Genomic DNA, 19,401 nt, shown 5'->3' with positions numbered 1-19,401 from the left:
ACCTAGAGGCCCTCTGGGAAGAAGGAAGATGGGATGATAATGAGGAAGGATAGAGTTAAATCAGGGACTTATAAGGTGGCAGTTTATAGCCCTACGGGGTCCCTGGATTGATTTCTAGAGCTCTGTGGAGTTGGATGGGAAAAAACCAATTCCAAGTTCATAATTGTCAACTTTGGTTTGCTTTGTAATGTTATGGATTTTATTTTATACATTTAAAAACATTATTCTGAGAAGGAGTCCACAGACTTAATCAGACTGCCAAAACAGGGTATGGGATAAAAAAGATGAAAGAACCTGGCAGTAAATCAAGGCCAATGCTGTAGAGAGGAAAGAACATTGGTTTGGGAATTGGGAGAACAAAGTTTGAGAGCTGGATTTGCCACTAACTTGTTGTGTGGCCTTGCATTGTGAACTGGCTAAGTTCTGAGATCCCTTCTAATGCTAAGATTCTCAGTAATGGAACTGAAAATCAAGAAGGGGAATAAAGGGTAGTAGGAAAGAGGAGGGTGAATTATGTGTGTGTGAGAGAGTGAGTGTGAGTGTGAGTGTGTGTGTGTGCATTTGTGTCTTGAGCTTGACTTCCCTGGAAGTTCCCCCAAATCAATGAAAGGTTTAAGAAAAGGAGAAGGATCAGGCAGAAGGTGTTCTTAGCAGAGGCACATAGGCCTGGAAGGGAGGGGAATGCTTGAGTGAGAGAAGAGTGATAAGAGTGAGAGAAGGAGAAGAGAAACAAAGGAAGGCTCTCTGAATGACTTAACAAACACATCAAACCAGGACTTTTCTAGAATAGGATAGAGAGAAAGGGACCAAGTGGGTACTGGGTGAGGGTCATTTACTATAGAGACACCCAGCTGGAGCTGAAGGGAATGAAGAGTAGTCACCACTGTTATTATTAATAAATGTTATTGTTGGCAGTTATTGCTTTGAATGTTATTCTTCATAATTAAATATTACTGACACTTGCAATCATGATGGTATTGATAAATGAGATCAAGCCTTGTCTCAGGGCCTGCGGGCAGCCCTCCACGTAGCAGTGCAGAAAGGAGAAGGAAATCAAGCTGGGTGGAGGCCGAGCCTAACCAAGTGATGATGGAGAGGAAAGTCTGGCCACCCAGGAAAGGGCTGAGTTTCTGTGTGGGCAGGCCAAGAGGCAGCGGCCTAACTCCTAAGTGCTGCTGCTGCTCAATTCCTAATCCCCCTTATGGGGCCAGAACCCCAGGGAGGCTTTGAGAGGCATGAGTGAGATTCAGAGATTTGATTACACAGCACCGGGTCCTGTGTAAGCCCAGGCCCGACATGAAGGTAACCAGGTAGATTCAATTCACGGCGTCTCTTTCGGACTTCTACCTGTGTCTTGGTGGAGCTTCAGAAGCCACGGGCCCAGCTCTACCTAGCACCTGAAGGAGTTGAGGTAGGCTCTGATGAGTGGCAGCAGCAGTGACAACAGTAAGAGTCAGTGATCACACTAACACTAGCACTCCCAGGTTTTCTAACAGCTTGAAATATATCCTCTCACTTGTTCCTCACAACCATCCTGGAAATGGTCAATTTACAAAAGGACCTTGACAAGACCATGGGATCAAAGATGGAAGGGCACTGGCTACAGAGTTATTGGACCTGAGTTCAAATCTTGCCACTGATGCTTATTACCTACAGGACCTTTGGCAAGTTTTAACATCCTTGAGTTTCTCTTTCATTTGTAACATAAAGGGGTTCATCTAGATGATCTCTGTGGGGCTTTCTGATTCTAGTCCTCTCCATTTTACAGATGAGGAAACTGAGGCTGAGGGAAGTTAAGGCATGTGCTTGGATGTAAACAGCTCTGAATGGCTTCTGGTGGGATTTGAACCCAGGTCTTCTCTTCCTGACTTCAAGTCTAGCTCTCTGATTTTTTGTCATTAATAAGTTTTTTTTAAATGAACAATAAATGATTTCTCCTCCCATTCACTCCCCTTAGTGGAAAAGAAAACAAAAATGAAAATGCTCATAAAACAACATCCAGTGCTATGATGTGAGTCTACCCCAACAACCTATTGATGCAAAGACAGAACAATGGCAAGAAAGAAGCCAGTTGGAAGAGTCCCTCTGCTGGGGAGAGCTGTGCTTCACAGAGACACTCAAAAGGGAATGTGGGGAGGAAGCATGACTCGGTTGTGCCTACCAGCTGATTTTGGAGTGAATTTGTCTCGGTTTGCTGCACATACGGCCAGCAGTCGATAGCCAAGATCCAGGTCAAATCCTTGTTGGGCTGCTACTCGACTAACAACCTGAAAAGAGACAGATGGAGAGAGAAAGAGAGAAAGTGTGTCATTTTCCAAGCAATTGTCAAGTCAAAGCGTCTACCTGACCTGCTTCCATAGGAAGTATCATTTGGGGGGACTTGTAGTACCTCTAACATACTCCCCACACATTACCCCTCATATAACACCATCATATCACCATCACCACCACCACCACCATCAATATCCTCATCACTCTTTACTTGCACATCGTTCTTTTCTTAGCACTTTCACATTCATTTTTCCACTCCTCACAACCACCCTTTGAGGTAGGTGATAGTGTTATCCCCATTTTACTGATAAAGAAATTGAAGACCATAGGACCACAGATTTTGAGCTGTTAAGGGACTCCAAAGGCCATCTAACTCAATACCCTCATTTTACAGTTGAGGAAACTGAGTCCCAGTGACATTAAGAGAGTCACAAGGTCATGACAGGGGCAGAATTTGAACCTAAACCCCCTAACTCCAGAGACAGTAAATGATCTTTCCACTGAATCATGATACTGAGAGAGACTGATTGACTTTTCCGTTCTCACAACCTACTAAGCTTCTGAGGTGGGATCCATATCCACAGCTCTATCTACACGGGAGACACGAGAGATGGAGAAAGAAGTAGGCAGGGCGGGTATTATTATCTCCATTCCACAAATGAGGGAACTGAGGTGAAATGACTTGTTCTACTGTCACAAGACTAGCACCCTAAGTTCCTGCCTCTTTCCATTTATACTAAAATGCTGCCTCCTCTTGGGAATGAATGGCTCTTCACTAGGCTTCTGTCTGAAGTCTTGCCAGGATATTTCTCAAATGTTCCTTGAAATGGGAGACAGAAGCAAATGAAAACCCTGGATTGGTCCACAACTTTGTTCCCAATTAAGTTGGGTAAGGAGTCTTCTTTTGATGTAAAGAAAAAAACTTTCTAAAACTGAGTTTTCCTCTCATCCCTATCCCCTATGTCTAGGGGTTAGCTCCTAGGGAGTGGTTTCTATGGGCAGAGAAATGTCTCCCACCTCTTACCCCTGGGCTGAGCAGAAAGGTCAGATGGCTGTGACCCAGCAAAGTCAGGTGGGAGATTACAGTGCACCTAGCTGTAAGGAGAGGTATAATATAGCACCTGAGCACCTTTCATTGACTTGTGGAAGAAGACATTCCTCATCTCTGAATTTACATTGGGTAGTGCCTTTCCACTCCATCTCTGCCTCTTATACATTCATGCCACCCTCCCTTGCCTGCAGAATTATTTTCACTTAGGAGCTGGTCACTAGTTTTCAGTCATTCTTCAGTCTTGTCTGAATCTTCATGACCCCATTTGGAGTTTTCTTGGCAAAGATACTGGAGATACTTTGTCATTTCCTTCTCCAGCTCATTTTACAGATGAGGAAACTGAGGCAAGCAGGGTTAAGTGACTTGTCCAAGGTCACATAGCTGATAAGGGTCTGAGGCCTGATTTGAACTCAGGAAGATGCGTTTTCCCAACTCCAAGCTTAGCACTCTACTGCATCACCTAACTGCCCCGTCACCAATTTCGGGGAATCTATAGTGCTCCTTCCAAAAGAATCTTACTAAGCTTTTAAAAAATTTTATTAATGCCTTTTGTTTTAATATCACATTCATTTCTGAATATATTCCTCCCCTATCCAACCTTCTCTTTTAACAGAAAACAATAGCAGTTCAACAAAACTAATCATTTATGAGAATATATACAGTCTTCTACAAATGTGGCTCCCTCCTCCTACTTTTACAGCAAAGGAAGGGAAGCAGATTTATCCATCTCTCCTTGGGGTTATGCTTGGTCATTATAAAAGCTTCAATGATTAAAAAAAAAACGCACTCTATTCTTTCAATTAGGAATGACCTAAAAAAATCTAGGGTGTATGACTGCTCTAAGTACAAGTGGCATCCCAAACATCTGAAAAGTGGTACACACCATGGTTCTAATCCCTTTTCTTTGGGTATGTCAAGATACAGTAAACATCTCCTTGGCGATGGGGAAGAGAAAGAGGTTAATGCCAGTGGCTGCCATCCTTTTTTGGCCATTACTTTTATGGCAAGCAGAGGACAGTACTGACTTTCACTAGCAATGAAAAGAGCGATTAGGTAGGTAGCATCAGTGAACAACTGAGCTATCACTGGCAGGCATGTAATGAATTGCAAACCCTTGGTGTCTATTCTTTACAGTACAGGGATTTTTTTTTTTAAGTGTTGCTAATTACAAAGTTGTTCCATTGTATCATGGAATGATACAGTACATTTAACACTTATAGGTTAACTATTCAGCAGTATTGGGTGAATTGTATTATTCTGAACTACTTTCTAGCATCTAGACTTTCTAATTAACAGCACAAAAATGGGATTTCTATTATTGGGAAGGAATTGCTGTGGACAATGATGCAGTTTATAAGCAGGCTGTGTCATTACAGTTGACTTGGAAATGGAAATTCACAAAGATGTAGAAGGTCAGGTTTTAGTGTTGTGTTTGTAATTATTACTATTATGAATATTAACAGGATATGGACTGGTCCTGTGATTTCATTCATCTAGGGAATTTCTAGGTGATCTGTACCAATACAGATCATACTTTCTTTGTAACTTACATCGTCATAGAGAGTTATTTAGAGAATGATTATTAATAGAGAATAATAGTAGAATCTTGGCTGTAGAAAGGGTCTTAGAGATTAATTAGTTCAACTCTCTCATCTTATGTATTCATTTAGTTGGAAGAGAGACCTAAAATTTAATCTGGAGGAGTAACTCCCAGGTGAGGGACCTCCCTCTACTAATCCAGATCCCTTATGGAGCCCATAGCTAAATTCTTACAGAATTGCCTGGGGGCAGTAATAGGTGACCTAAGTTGCTCAGGGTCACAAAGCTAGTTAATGTCAAAGTTAGGACTAGAATTCAGATCTCTAGCCAACCTAGCATTTAGTAGGTGCTTAATAAAAGTTTACTGATTGACTGCCTCCACTATAGCATTCTAATTCCTAGCACAGACTCAATGGGGGCACTCTCTCCTTTACACTAGTCCAGCTAAAGCTAATGAATATAAATGAGAATTAGTTCCCAAACCAGAATCCCTAAGAAAGGGCCCTCCTTTTACTGAAATGCTTGCTTATTTCCTGTACAAACAGAAAACACATTTCCAAGCCAATATGACATAGGATACTACCACAGTTCACTTATATTGGTTTTTTTCCTTCTTACCACTAAAGAAGTCTCAGTGACACAGTGGATAGAGTGCCAGGCCTGGAGACAGGAAGACCTGAGTTCAAATCTGGCCTCAGATATCTACTAGTTATGTACTAGTAAGTCACTTAACTACGCAAGTCACTTAACCTTATTAGCCTCAGTTTCCTCCTCTGTAAAATGAGTTGGAGAGTGAAATGGTGACAAATCACTCCAGTGGCCTTGATCCCAAATGGGGTCAAAAAGGGTTAGACAAGACTGAACAAATGTGACAGGCCACTTTATTTCCATTCTCATAAAAAAGCCAGAGGCCCAGAGCTGTAAGGGCCTAAGCCAGCTTTATGTCACACCCACCACCCCTGAGGAGAAAATGCTCTTTGTCCAGCTTTGCTGACTCTACTTTGTCTCCCCAGAAAAGCTAATATCATCGATCTGTTATTTTCTCAGCCACAGACTGCTGTTGCCCGCCTCCTTTCCCTCTTGACTTTCAGGCAGTGTTTTCAAGAGCTGGTAAGTGGGATGCTTGTGAAGGAAGGAAGGGAGAAGGGATTAGACAAACTGAATCAATAGACCCATGGCTCACCCATCTCAGGACACTGACTTTCTGCTGGCCTCTTGTCCCCCTTAAAATCTGGCTACATCCTTCCTGAGGAAGAGGAATTCCTCAGGCTGCCATTCAAAAATTTTCCTAAATCTTTTCTGACTTCATTTCTATTCCTTTTTGTCACTCCTGGGGGTTAGGTTTATTAACCAGCGTATGAAGTAGGATTTGCTTATGTTTACCTTAAATTCACCACGAAGTCTAAAATCACCCCATAAAATGATTGCAAAATACCATCTCTTTAACATGAATAATCTTTTGGTAATGTGGTGTAGTTGTGAGTCACAGAATACCACAATCGTAGAAAAACTGCAGGTGACCCAAAGGGCGATGGAAAGACACGAATGCATTTGGTGGAAGTTGTTTGTGTCATGTTACCAACATGGGGGTGTTGGTAACTTAGAGGGCAGCACTAAGGCCGTGTATGACTGGCAAAGGAATTGGGCTGGTTCAAGAGTGAAGGATAACGGATGGGCAGTTGAGCGTTACACTGGTGTCCATGAAATATTAGAAGAATCAGAGGAAAGCCCCCAGTGCATTGGCAAGATGGTCAGTTTACAAAAGGACATTGACAAGATTGTGGGATCAAAGATGGAAGGGCGCTGGCTACAGTTATTGGACTTGAGTTCAGATCTTGCCTCTGATGCTTATCACCTATGGGACCTTGGGCAAGTTATAACATCCTTGAGTTTCTCTTTCATTTGTAACATAAAGGGGTTTGTCTAGATGACCTCTGAGGGACTTTCTGACTCTAATCAGATACTGTGATACTATGTAGATGGCCTCAGAGGTCACCTAGACCAACACCTTCATTTTAGAAATACTCCCAGAAAAGTGAAGGTCCCACAAGTAGCTAGCAGCAGACAGAGCCAGCATTGGAACCCAGGTTCTTTGACTTAAAATCCAAGCATTCTTATTTTTTTTTTCATTTTTGGAAGGGGGAAGACAGGGCAATTGGGGTTAAGTGACTTGCCCAAGGTCACACGGCCAGTAAGTGTTAAGTGTCTGATCTATATTTGCTCTCAGGTCCTCCTGACTCCAGGGCCAAATGCTTTAAAAGTCCTGGCTCAGATACTCCCTAATTACATGTGACCATGAGCAAGCCACATAACCTCACTGAGATTTATTTTCTCCATCTGTATAGAGGAATTGTTGCTCAGTTGTTTTTGTTTGTATCTGACTTTGTGACCCCATTTGGGGTTTTCTTGGCAAAGATCCTAGAGTGGTTTGCTAATTCCTTCTCCAGTTCATTTTACAGATGAGGAAACTGAGGCAAACATGGTTATGTGACTTGAACAGGGTCACACAGCTAGGCGGTGTCTAAGGCCAGATTTGAACTCATGAAATGAGTCTTTCTCACTCTAGTGCTCTATCTACTGTGCCATCTAGCGGCTCCATAGTGGAAGTACTGCTATGTATATTCCCACCTTCGGAAGAAATGTTACCGGACCTTCCCACTGTAAATCTTACAACCCTAGGAGAGTTCTTCGTCATGACTATGATGAGGCTTTCACACCCTACTGTGGCAAACCAAGTTCAAATCCTCTTCAGGGAAGCCTCCTGACTGTCTGGGCTTCTGGGGACACTGACCATGGCCTGGGGGTGGATGCCTCCCTAGAACAAAGGGAGTCTTTATGTAACCAGGACCTCATGCTGAGCTGGGAAGAACTGAACATGAACAAGAAAGAGTGGTTAGCTTGGTGGAAACATTCCAGCCACCATGCTCTTTCCCAATAGCTCTGCTGATGTCTTTGCAACCACTAGTGGAAAAGGATGAGTGGGGATTGGCAGGTGGTAAATGTGATGGTGAGAACTGGTGGGGTCTCCTCTAGGCTCTTCCAATATGGATATCATAGGAAATGTCTTCTACTGTCTTTCTCCCTTTCCCCTGCCCTCACTGGAAGCATTATAGACATAAATGATGCTACTACTGTATACCCAGCTTGGTGCTCAAACACTAGAGAGAACAGTATGGCAGGAGAGGCCTTTAGGAACAAAAGGAGAAAAGGAGGCATTTAGGTATAATGGAAAATGTGCTGAATTTGAAGTCAGAGGATCTGAGTTCAAAATCTGTCTATGAAAAATATTACCTATGTAAAAATCTTAAAGTCACTTAGCCTAACTTAGGAACTTAGCTTTTTTTTTTAATCCATAAATTGAAGGGGTTGGATGGGAGGCAGAGTATATAGTAGAAAGATTTCAGTATTTGGAGTCGGAAAATCTGGTTTTGAATCCCAGCCCTTGTCGCTTATGATTTGCGTGACCTTTGGTAAATCACTCAATCTCTACTGGTCTCAGTGATCCTATTTGGACAATGAAAGGGTTGGACCAGAAGGCCTCTAAGGTTCCCTTCCAAGCCCAAATCTATGATCCTATGATTAGAAAATTTCTAAGGTCTGTTTGAGTACTACATTCTCTGAACCTTAAAAAAGGGGGCTGGTTTATTTATAAACCAATCACTCAATCTCATTTTTGTTTTCAAATAGAGTACAAATTCAATTTGTCTAAAACCAAACTTAGCACCCCCTCTGTCCCTACCCATAGCCCTAATACATGATGCCTCCATTTCAGTTAATGGGCCCACCATGCTCTTATCTGTCATCCAGACTTGAAATTTTGACTATTTCTTCTTCCTTGATCTCCAATGGGATCATTGGTTCTAAATTCCTGTTGATTCTTCCTTTGCCTTGCCTAGAGACTCTGTTCCTCCCTCTGCCTTCTCACTGCTGATGGCCCTTCCTCCTCCCCCTCAACCATCTCTTACATTGTTGTTCAGTCATTTTCACTCATGTCTGACTCCTCATGACCCCATTTAGGGTTTTTGTGGCAAAGATACTGCAGTGGTCTGCCATTTCCTTCTCCATTTCATTTTACAGATGAGGAAACTGAGGCAAACAGGGCTAAGTGACTTGCCCAGGCTCTCACACAGCTAGTATCTGAGGCCAGATTTGAACTCAGGAAGATGTCTTCTTGATTCCAAGTCCTGATGTTCTACCCACTGGGCCACCTACCTGCCCTTTTCTCTTATAGGAGACTATTATTATAACATCTTAATGAAGGTCTCTAATTTCTCCCTTCTCCACACACTGCTGCCAGACCAGACTTCTTAAGGTATAGTGATTAACATGGTTCATGTTACTTCCCTACACAATGGCAACCTTTAATGAATCTTGATTGTTAAGATAAGCAAAGACTGCTTATCAAATACAGTCGAAACTCAGCCAACCATTCAAGACCCTTCACAATCTGGTCCTAACTTCCCTATGTAAGTCTTCCACCATTTTGTTTCCCAACATTAATTACCTTTGTTCCAATCCAAATAGATTTTTCACCCTTCAATGAATAATAAGGAAGCTCTGGAAAGAGCACTGGTTCTGGATTCAGAGGGCCTGGCTTTCAAGAATCTCAAGAAGGGCTTCAGCTCCTTCTTCCATAAGACGAAGGGACTGTGCAAGGAGGCCTATGAGATCCCTTCCAGAGTTAAGTCTACAATTCCATAGACCACCTATAACCTATACTTTCCTGTGGCCATATCCTTGCTCACACTTCTCCCTTTGGCTAGCTCTGCCTAATGAAGCTTTGCCCATCCTTCAAGGTCCTGGTTGTGTGACTCTAGGCAAGTCACATATCCTTTTGCCTTCCAGTTTCCTATCTCACGGATGTTGTTGTGAGAATCAAAGGTGATGATCTACTTTAAGGAGATCTGCAAACCTGAAGATGTAATACAAATGTTAGCTATTTGTTATCATGCTTCGTGTTATTATTAAGTCCCAGACTGCCTAATCTACTGGACTCCACTGCCCAGGGGCTTGTGCTATCTACTCACTACATGTGTATGATGTGAAATGTCTTCTTCTTTTCAGATCTTGTATGCTGAGAACACAGTAGGCATTTAAACATACTTGCTTGGCTGAGAAAGCAGGGCCATCCCCCTAGTTCTTTGGCAGAGAACTCTCTCTTGCCCTGAGCCTTTGGAAGAAAGCCTTGTAAGTGCAAAAAGAGAAAGGGCATCTGACTTTAGTAAGGCCAAGGTCACAGGCTGGATAATCCCCACTCAGACGGTCTCTTGGAGCCCAGCCAGGTGAATGACTTCTGCTGCGCCTGGCAGCTCCCCACAAGTGGAAGGCAGAAAGTCCAGGGGCTTAACCCTCAGCAAACAGAGCAGGTCGGCCCACAAAGCAGGGTGTCCCAGGAGCAGAGGGGGTAGAGGGTGCACCAGCTGCAGGGCCACGGGCACAGTAAAGAACTGCTTTTGTTCTTCCTGGGAATGTGGGGATAGCAGGAGGGATCCAGTAACATCGGCAAAAGGCAAAGTTCCTCAGAGGGTTATTGCCTGAATAGCCATCCCCTGCTTCATCATCCTTATCATCTAGCATTTATATTGTGCTTTAAGTTTTTCAAAGAGCTTTTACAAGCGTTATCTCATTTGATCTTCATAACAACTTGGGGAGAATTAGGTGCTTTTATTATTCCCATTTTACAGCCGAAGAAACAGAAGTAAACTGAGGTCAAGTGACTTGCCCAGGGTCATACAACTATTAAGTGACTGAGGTAGGATATGAACTCAGCTGTTCTAGACACCAAGTCAAGTAGGCCACCTAGTTCCCACACCCACTGGCACGGAGGACATGCCGTATCCTGTATCCTGTATCCTGTCCAATAAGGTCGAGAGGAATCACATTCAGTCTCCTTTTAGGAGGAGGAACTGAAGAGGTCCCCTGTGGGGGGAGAGCCAAGGACCACCATCAGGGAAGAGGGGTCACTGATCTAGGATAGCAGGACGCCAACGGCTGCTGTTGCATCTTTCTCATTCTGAGGCTGTCTGTTTGCAGAATAGAGAAGCAGGCAAAACCCAGGCTTCTGGGCTGGGACTCTGCAACTCTTGTGGAAGCAGAGCCGGCTGGAGCAAGGAATCCAGGTGACATCTTGTCATGGCAAAGCAACATCATCCTTCGTAGTCTCAACACCTGGCTGTGTGTCTGTGTACCTCTGTGTTGTGTGTTTCTTCGGAGAAGTCTTATGGATTAGGCTATGCTGTTAACTGCCTGAGGTCTTAGGCACGTAATATACCCAAGTGATCAGGAGGTTTTTTGAAATATCACTGACAATTATTAAATAATATCTTCTGAACTCTCTGTCTCTGTCAGAGACCCTGATAAGGAAACTTCCTCCCTCTGCCTCAGTCCCGATTCTTCTTCCTATCTACCTAGAGACAGCTTGTTGGTACAGCAGGTAGAGAACTGGGCCTAGAGCCAGAAAGATTTGAGTTTAAATAAGTCTCAGATGTTAGCTGTGTGACTTTGGGTAAATCACTCTCTGATCTCTCCTAACAGCATCTACCAAACAGGGCTTCTGGCAGGACTGATGAGATGATATTTGTACAGTGATTAGCATAGTGACTGGTACATAGTAGGGACTTAATAAATGCCTGTTCCTTCTCCCTCCCTCCCTCCTTTAGCAGCAGCCCCATGGAATGGAGGAGCAGAGGATGGGTCAGTGGTATGAAATGAGAACAAAGGGCAGGGGCTGAAAGAAATCTAACATCAAATAGTTGGATGGAAAGTTCTGGTCTGAAATTGATTAATATTTTTTTCAAAGTCTACTAGTTAAGCTACACGTGTGAAAGAAAAAAAAATAGAAAAAAGAGAGTGACACATTCTCTCTTCCCAAATGGAGCCGACTGAGCCAAAACCACACAATAAGGCCTCTGATGTTTTGGGAAAGTCCCTGATCAATCATATTAATAGTGTGGGAGCTACTTAGAAGCTTTGGGTGATGCAAAAGCTCTAATGACACAAAAGCTAAGTGGTTTTTAATTTCTATCCCCCAAAGTCATGGGGATTCAGAGGAATTTGTTTCGATAGGTCACTTTAGGGATTGCAGAGACTGCAAAGGGATGGGAAGAAGGAATGGTTGTCCCAATGGGGCCAAGGAGCTGGGCCCCTCACAGTCACAGGACTGGAGCCCTGAGAGATCTCAGAGATCACCTGGTCGTGGGACTTATTCTGTCCTAGGAAAGGGCTCTCCAGCAAAGAAGATTAGGGAAATGGGATGGGAGACATAATCCAGTGGGCCATTAGAGACAGGAGGAACAGGGGCCCCAGGCAGTTGCCTTGATCCTGCTGATTCTCAATCCTTACAAAGCAGGCAGAAGCCCTTTGACTCCTATTTCTTCTCCTTGAAGATATATAAGCATTAATTTGAGGACTTATGAGGCACAAATAAAATCTTTTATCATCATTTATTATGTTAGGCAGCTAGGGGGCACAGTGGATTAAATGCTGGACCTGGAATCATGAAGACCTAAACTCAAAATTGGCCTTAGACACTTAACTGCCTCAGTTTTCTCACCTGTAAAATGGGAATAACAATAGTACCTACATCCCAGGTTTGTTGTGAGGACAAAATGAGATCATGTTTGTAAACATAAACCATAAATTGCCACACAAATGGTAGTTATTGTTATAGTTACTATTGTTGTTGCTGTTATCTTGGAGTGACCTCGGCTTTTCCTTCTCTCTGACCTCCTACTGTGTTTCCCCAATAATAAGACCTATCCCGAAAATAAGCTCTCCCCTTACTGTGTAAGATTCCTCTAAATAAGCCCTCCCCCGAAAATAAGCCCTATTGAGATTGCTACTGTAGTGAAGGTGATCCCCTGCGCTACACGCTACATTACGGTACCCTCTGTATGCACCGTCCTCCCCCACCCTGAAACACACACCGCGCTCCCGAGCTGCATCCAATCAGAGCTGCAGCAGTGAGAATGTCATCCTGTTCTTCCCCAGTGATTTGCTTATTGAATAAAGGTACATTTTTTTGTTCACATTTACCTGTTTATTAAAATTGCTGTCAATGTTCATTAAAATAAGCCCTCCCCTGAAAATAAGCCTCTGGTGTTTTTCTGTCCAAAAAAATTAATAAGACAGTGTCTTATTATCGGGGAAACACGGTATATCTAGTCAGTGGCCAAATGCTGATTCTGTCTCAGGAATAAAGGTCAAATCTGTGATCATTCCAATGGCCACCAGCTTATTTCAGGTCCTCCTCTCCTCTCCTTTGGTCTGCTGCAGCAGCCTCCTGAATGGCCTCCGATCTTCCAGTCTCTCTTCCACAAAGCTACTGAAGGCTCTTTCTTTTGTTTTAGCAGTCCCAATTCAAAACCATCTTTCCGATGGGTAGGTTGGATCTACCTCCCCTCTGCTTTAAGACCTTCCAAGACTCCCTGCTGCCAACAGGCTAAAAGGACAAACTCTTGTCATTCCAGCACTGCCACAAGCCTATGTTTCCTCAGTTAAGGGGCAGCATGGCATGGTAGACATAGGACTAGACTTAGTGTAGGTAAGACTTGGATTCAAATCCCAACTCAGCCACTTACTAACTGTAGGATCTTGGCCAAACCCCTTGTCCTTATTCACTCTCACTGAGAGCTTATTTGGAGAGGGGAATTGAATCTCTTCCTTTTTTCCTTTCTTTCCCTCATGACCCTATAAGCTACATTTGCTTATAGATATTCCTGAGAACTAAGGGAAGTCAATGGTCCTCTAGTCAATGCATTTAGGTAGGATTAAGATTAGGTTGAGCGATTAGTCATTTGTTAAAAGGCAGATTTCCCAATTGCCTTTTCCTTATCACCAGCTCTTGGAAGGGTCCAGGTCACAGACTTTGCTGCTATTGAATATGAACAAATGGATCAGCACAAATGGTCCCATGCCATGAAAGCCCAACTTACCGTCAAGCATCCCATCAGGCTCTGCTCGAAGGGCCTCTGGAAAGCTCTTGGGTCACCACACCAGTCCAGGAGCTCCGTGGCAGCATTGTGGAAGTTGGCAGGGTTCTGCAAATGCTGGGGAGGGGAGAGACAAACTGAGCATGAGGAACAGAAGAGCAAAGAGTGGAAAAGAGATAAAAAAGAACAGTAAAGGTATCTAATATCCGCATAGCACTTTATGCTTTTCAAAGCTCTGTAGGAAACAATGCGGGAGAGTTGGAAGTGAAGAACTCGGAGTGACAAGCCTGAGCTTGAATCACCCGTTGGCCACATCCTACCTGTATGACCTTGGATAAGTCATTTACCTCTGTGGGCCTCAGTTTCTTCATCTGTATAATGAGGTGTTTGAATTAAATGACCTCTAAGGTCTATCCCAGCTCCAGATCTATGACCTGGTGATGGTCATAACATCCTAGGGAAGCAGGGAGGGACATCCCCATTTTAAAGCTGAGGCTCTGATGTACCTGAGTTCAAACAGGGTAAGTAGCAAGGCCAGGACTAGAATGAAGATGTACCTTCTAATCCAGAGCTCTTTACCTACAACATTCTTAATTCTAGAGAAATGACAAGAAGATAGAATCTGACTTGTTGGTTTTTTGTTCAACAGCCTGTTTGCTAGGAGTTCCAGATCTGCTCAGAGCAGAGTAGGTTTTCTAGTCAGATGACAAGTAGAAACCTGCCAAGAGCTTCCCTGGGGCCTCGGGAATAGCCCATAAGCAAACACAGCCCACAAGGTCAGCCAAGCAACCACAAGTGGAGGAGAAACAAGCTTGTGGACAAAACACCCTAGTCCAGCGGCATTCTTGAGGCAGCCAAGGACAAAGGGAGCTTCTCTGTGTGGTATAAAAGGAGGGATTGGCAGCCAGATGTTAATCTCCTTAAAATCTGATACCAGATTAGTATCTAATAAATTATCTTCTTTTATATTAATCCAGGGGTGGGGAGAAGGAAGACACATGGTCAGGGTGTTTCTAGGGGATGGACATGAGAAGTCGGGAAAAGAGGAACCCACTATGTTAAAGGATGCCTGGCACCTAGTTTCCAAATCCAAAATTCAATCACCTCCATGAACCCTGCCTCCCGAATGCTTATTACTTGTGTGACCTCAAGCAAGTGACTCAACTTCCTTGGGCTTCCTTTTCTTCATCTATAAAATGAGAGGTTTGGACCAGAAAGCCTGAGGTCCCTTCTAGCTCTGTCTATGATCCTATAAAGCTGGTTCTGATGTGCTCCTATTTCACAGTGAGGAGGGGCTCTGAATCACTGGCCCTGTTTTTGCACAAACTCTGGACCCAGAGTGAGGTCACTGGGAACAAGGAGATCTGGGGAGTCACATCCATGTCAGGACCCTGAAGAGAGGCATTGGGCTCATTCCAGCTGGGATGGAGGGGACAGGTGTCTCTCCACGTCTCTTACAGTGTGACCTCAGCTCATTCTTCAGAATCAGAAGCCTAGCACCTCTTCTTCTTTCTCCCCATGCCTCACCCTCCCCAGACCATGTTTGGTCTAGGCCACTAGAATTTGGGGAGAAGTGTCACACGGCATCCTCCTACTTCAAGTCTATTCAAAGTTTTCTGGGTCCTTGGACCAAGAGGAGTCAGTTCCATAGTACAATGGCTCCAGCCTGTCAAGACTTGACTTTAGAGTGAACTACCTACTCTACACCTACTACAAGACAGGGGTCAGTATTTGGAACCTAATTTCTCTAGGGATCTAGCACATCCATGAGGTCTGTGTGTGCAAATGAGTGTGAGCTCATTAAATATAAATGTCACTAATACATGTAGTCCTCTACTTGCCCATCACTGATGGAGAATATTTTATTTTCTTGCTCTTTTTTGGAAAGCAATTGGGGTTAAGTGACTTGCCCAAGGTCACACAGCTAGTGTCTGAGGTCGGATTTGAACTCAGGACCTCCTGACTCCAGGGCTGGTACTCTATTCACTGTACCACCTAGCTGCCCCTATGGAGAATCTTTTAAATGCTGGGTACTATGCAGGATGAAAAAAAAAAAGGCTGTCCCCGTAGAGCTTACATGCTCTTCTCTATTCCACTGTGTTCATTCTGCTGAAACTGCTTTTTCAAAGATTCCCAGTGAGCCCAGTTGCCAAATCCAGTGACTTTTCTCAGTCCTATTTGATTTTTCTATAGCTTTTCACATAGTTGATCACTCCTTAAAACTGGATACTCTTTATACTTTTGGCTTTGGGGACACCACACTCTCTTAGTTCTGCTTGTATCTCTCTTCCACTTTCACTGGTTCTTCAGTCTCTTTTTAAGTCCTTTAAGTATTTGCTCTTCAAAGGTCTGTTCTTGAACTTCTTTTCCTCCTTCCTTTATATTCCCTTTCCTGGAAGGTCACTTGCTCTCGAGAAAGATGATCCCCAAATTCCTATGTCTAGTTACGATTCCCCATTTTTAGTACTTGAGACCTACATGTAAAACTGGTTCCACATGGATGTCCCACTGGTATCTCAGCCACAACATGTCCAAAAACAAGCTTGTTACCTTCATCCAAACCCTGACCCCATGTTCTGACTTTCATGCTGCTGTTTATGTCCACTGTTGTGAATACTGCCTGCATACAGTAGGTACTTAATAAATCTTTATTGGGGAAACTTACCCATTCACTTCCTTTTCATTTCAACAAACACTTATTAATCCCATTCACAAGTCATTGTTTTAGGTACAGGAAACACAAAGACCAAAAGGAAACAGTCCTTACTTTCAAGGTCCTTACACCCTATTGGGGGATAGGCTTAGCCTTAACAAGGAGAAAGGTCACTCCTTTCTCAGGTAAGGTAGGCTCGTGCCAGACCGTGGATGGCCTTGAATCTAAGAAATATGGCACAGGAGTTTGAATTTCCTTGGCAAACAATAGAAAACCACTGAAGATGTCTGAGCAAGAGAATTGATATGATCAAATCTATATGAAAGAAAAGATTATGGGAATGGTAATGTGAAGGTCCCAGGCAGGTTAAGTCCTTATACAAGGCCAAGGGAGAAGCAGGATTTGAATCCAGGCCCTATGACTCCAAAGTTGGGACTCTTTCCACCATACCATTCTGCTTGCCCCCATACACTATTGTCTATTATGCTTATGCATTTGTTTTTTTCCTCGACTGGACGCTTCATGAGGACAGGTACTGTGCCTTCTCTGCCCTTTTTCTTTTCTTTCTTTTTTTTTTTTTTGCTTTTTGGAGGGCAATTGGGGTTAAGTGACTTGCCCAAGGTCACATGGCTAGTTTTTGTTGTTAAGTGTCTGAGGCCGAATTTGAACTCAGGTCCTCCTGACTCCAGGGCTGGTGCTCTATTCACTGCGCCACCTAGCCACCCCTACCCTTTTTATTTTCATCAGTGCCAAGTACAGTGGGCACTTTATAGATGGAAATATGCAAGAATAAGAGTGAGTCTGGGCACAGGGTGCTTCCTCAAGCATCATCTTTCAGGTTTGATTTCTGAGGAACCAAATCAGGACAGTATCCGACCCTGAGACTAGGATGGTACCAAGTCCAAGCTGGGGAATTTTGCTCCTGTATTTCCAAATGAGATACAAGGATCAATGCATTCTCCTTCCTGAAACTCTACAGTGTGTCTTAAACTATGTATTCCAGCATCCCACAGAGCAAACAAAATTCTCAGGCCTCCTAAGTCCTTCTTTTAGTCATTTTCGTCCCTAATTCCTGTTGGCACTCCTTCCTTCCTTTACTCCAGGGTTCCCTGGGCCTTCTACCCATATGCCTTGCCTTAGTTCCTGGTATTAAAGGAAGTAAATCAGAAGAAGAATCATTACTCAGGTGGTAGCTCTGGGAACAAAGACCACAAGGTAAAACAGCAAGCTGCAGCCTCCCTCCCTGATCCATGAATCAGAGTCAAGTTCATAACCCCAGCCAAATCACCGTGGGCTGGAAGCCGTGCTTCTGGGTGTGCCAGCTCCCACAGCAGCTGCTCTGGGGCTCTGGGACAGGTCAGACCAGTTCCCTGGCAGCTGCAGCTGTGCACCTGGGGGGCACCAGGGAAGCCCCAGGGCAGTGAGGAAGACTGCATGGGGCCCCTTCTGCGACCTCAATTCTCCCCTTCTAGAGACCAGGAGACAGTTGGATTTCTGAAGCCCAGGAGGGAGCCAATAACATAAAAAAAAAACCTCAGCTTTGGGAAGATGGGGGCCTCCAATGCACATAGCGGGATTCATGGCCTCATCAGGGATGTCTAACACTGATGTCAGAGGAAAGGATGAACACCTGCTGCCCAGCGTGACTTTATTAGTGTAGGTACCTTCCTGCATGGTGTTGGCATGGTCCAGGTGCCATACAGTTCACAGTCTATCATAACCAATGAAGAAAGAACCGAGTTATAGTTTTATAATGGAGTTTTATTTCCTCAAGCTGTATCTACCTATATTTTGCCAGGCGAGCACTCCCAAGTCAGAAAATCATATAATAGGATCATAGGCTTATTGCTAGAAGAGCCTTCAGAGGTGATCAAGACCAATCCCCTCATTTTACAGATGAGGAAACTGAGGCTCAGTGAGGCTGACTTGCCCAGTGTCATATAGCTAGTAAGTGAGCCCTAGATTTTCTACCTTCCACCCCATACAGAAAGGCCAGCCCCAGCATCCTTGACAGTTGGTCAATCAGCTTCTACTTAAATACTTGAGTGACAGGACATCCCAAAGCAGTCCATGTCATTTATCTTTTTTAAGTCTCTTAATTCAATATGTTCTCTGCTTTCCCAATGCCTGCTACACCTTCCTTGGCCCGAGGAACCATAGTAAGTATTTGCTGAATTAAAATGATAAGAAGAGAGATAACCTTCAAAATGTCCCACCAGTCAAGGGACCACACTTAAACATAAGAGACATAACAGCAATATAAGTCTAAGACTGTACGGTGCCATGTTATGAAGGAAAAGATTTGTGTGCTTGGGTATCTAGTAAACATCTCTAAGACATATAGTCACTCAATCCATAAAACTGACTGTACCTTTCACCCCTCTGGGCTCTCCATTCAAGATTCTTGATCTTACAAGGTGCAAAGAAAGTTGAGGATTGATCAGATTTAATTACTGTTTCTGCCACTAACTGACTAGGCAAACTTAGGCAAGTCACAACCTCTGTAGGTCTCTGTTTCCTCATCTGTAAAATGAAGGGGTTGGACTTCATTATTTGAATTCCCTTCTAGGACTAATATTTTGTGAAAGAGGGATACCCTGGAGGGAAAACCACTAACACTCTGCAACCACTTTAACTTGGATCTGCCCACTGGCTCCCTGGCCCCAGCTTTCAAGAGAGGGAGAAAAGAGTTCCAAGTTAGTTTAGTTCACATCCCTGAACAAGGGGAAAAGATAGGAAGTCTAGACTTGCCTGCTTTTTACTCCTGTACTAAGGGTGGGCCCAAGCACAGGAGAGCAACTTAACCGTCCCAAACCTAAACAGTGTAACCAATTTTTCTGCCCTTGTCTCTCTCTCTCTCTCTCTGTCTCTCTCTCTCTCTGTCTCTCTCTGTCTCTCTGTCTCTCTGTCTCTGTCTCTGTCTCTGTCTCTCTGTCTCTGTCTCTCTCTCTCTCTGT

General features: G+C 43.8%; 1 protein-coding gene across 13 annotated transcripts in view; it reads right to left on the bottom strand.

Moving 5' to 3' along the window:
- ZMIZ1 (zinc finger MIZ-type containing 1) overlaps positions 1-19,401 on the bottom strand; it is a 445,041-nt gene that overhangs the window by 159,486 nt on the left and 266,154 nt on the right. For all 13 annotated transcript variants that reach the window (XM_069068340.1, XM_069068344.1, XM_069068335.1 and 10 more), the window contains 2 exons: positions 13,795-13,908; positions 2,162-2,267 (listed from right to left, as the gene is read on the bottom strand). In XM_069068340.1, the coding sequence (XP_068924441.1) occupies positions 2,162-2,267; positions 13,795-13,908 (220 nt within the window). The remainder of the gene's footprint in view (positions 1-2,161; positions 2,268-13,794; positions 13,909-19,401) is intronic.

The sequence above is a fragment of the Petaurus breviceps genome, unplaced genomic scaffold (genome assembly GCF_028583685.1).
Source record: "Petaurus breviceps papuanus isolate PSGF00001 unplaced genomic scaffold, PetGlider_PUasm1.0 90762, whole genome shotgun sequence".
NCBI classification, from domain to species: Eukaryota; Metazoa; Chordata; class Mammalia; order Diprotodontia; family Petauridae; genus Petaurus; species Petaurus breviceps.
This window is presented reverse-complemented; position numbering and strand designations above follow the sequence as displayed.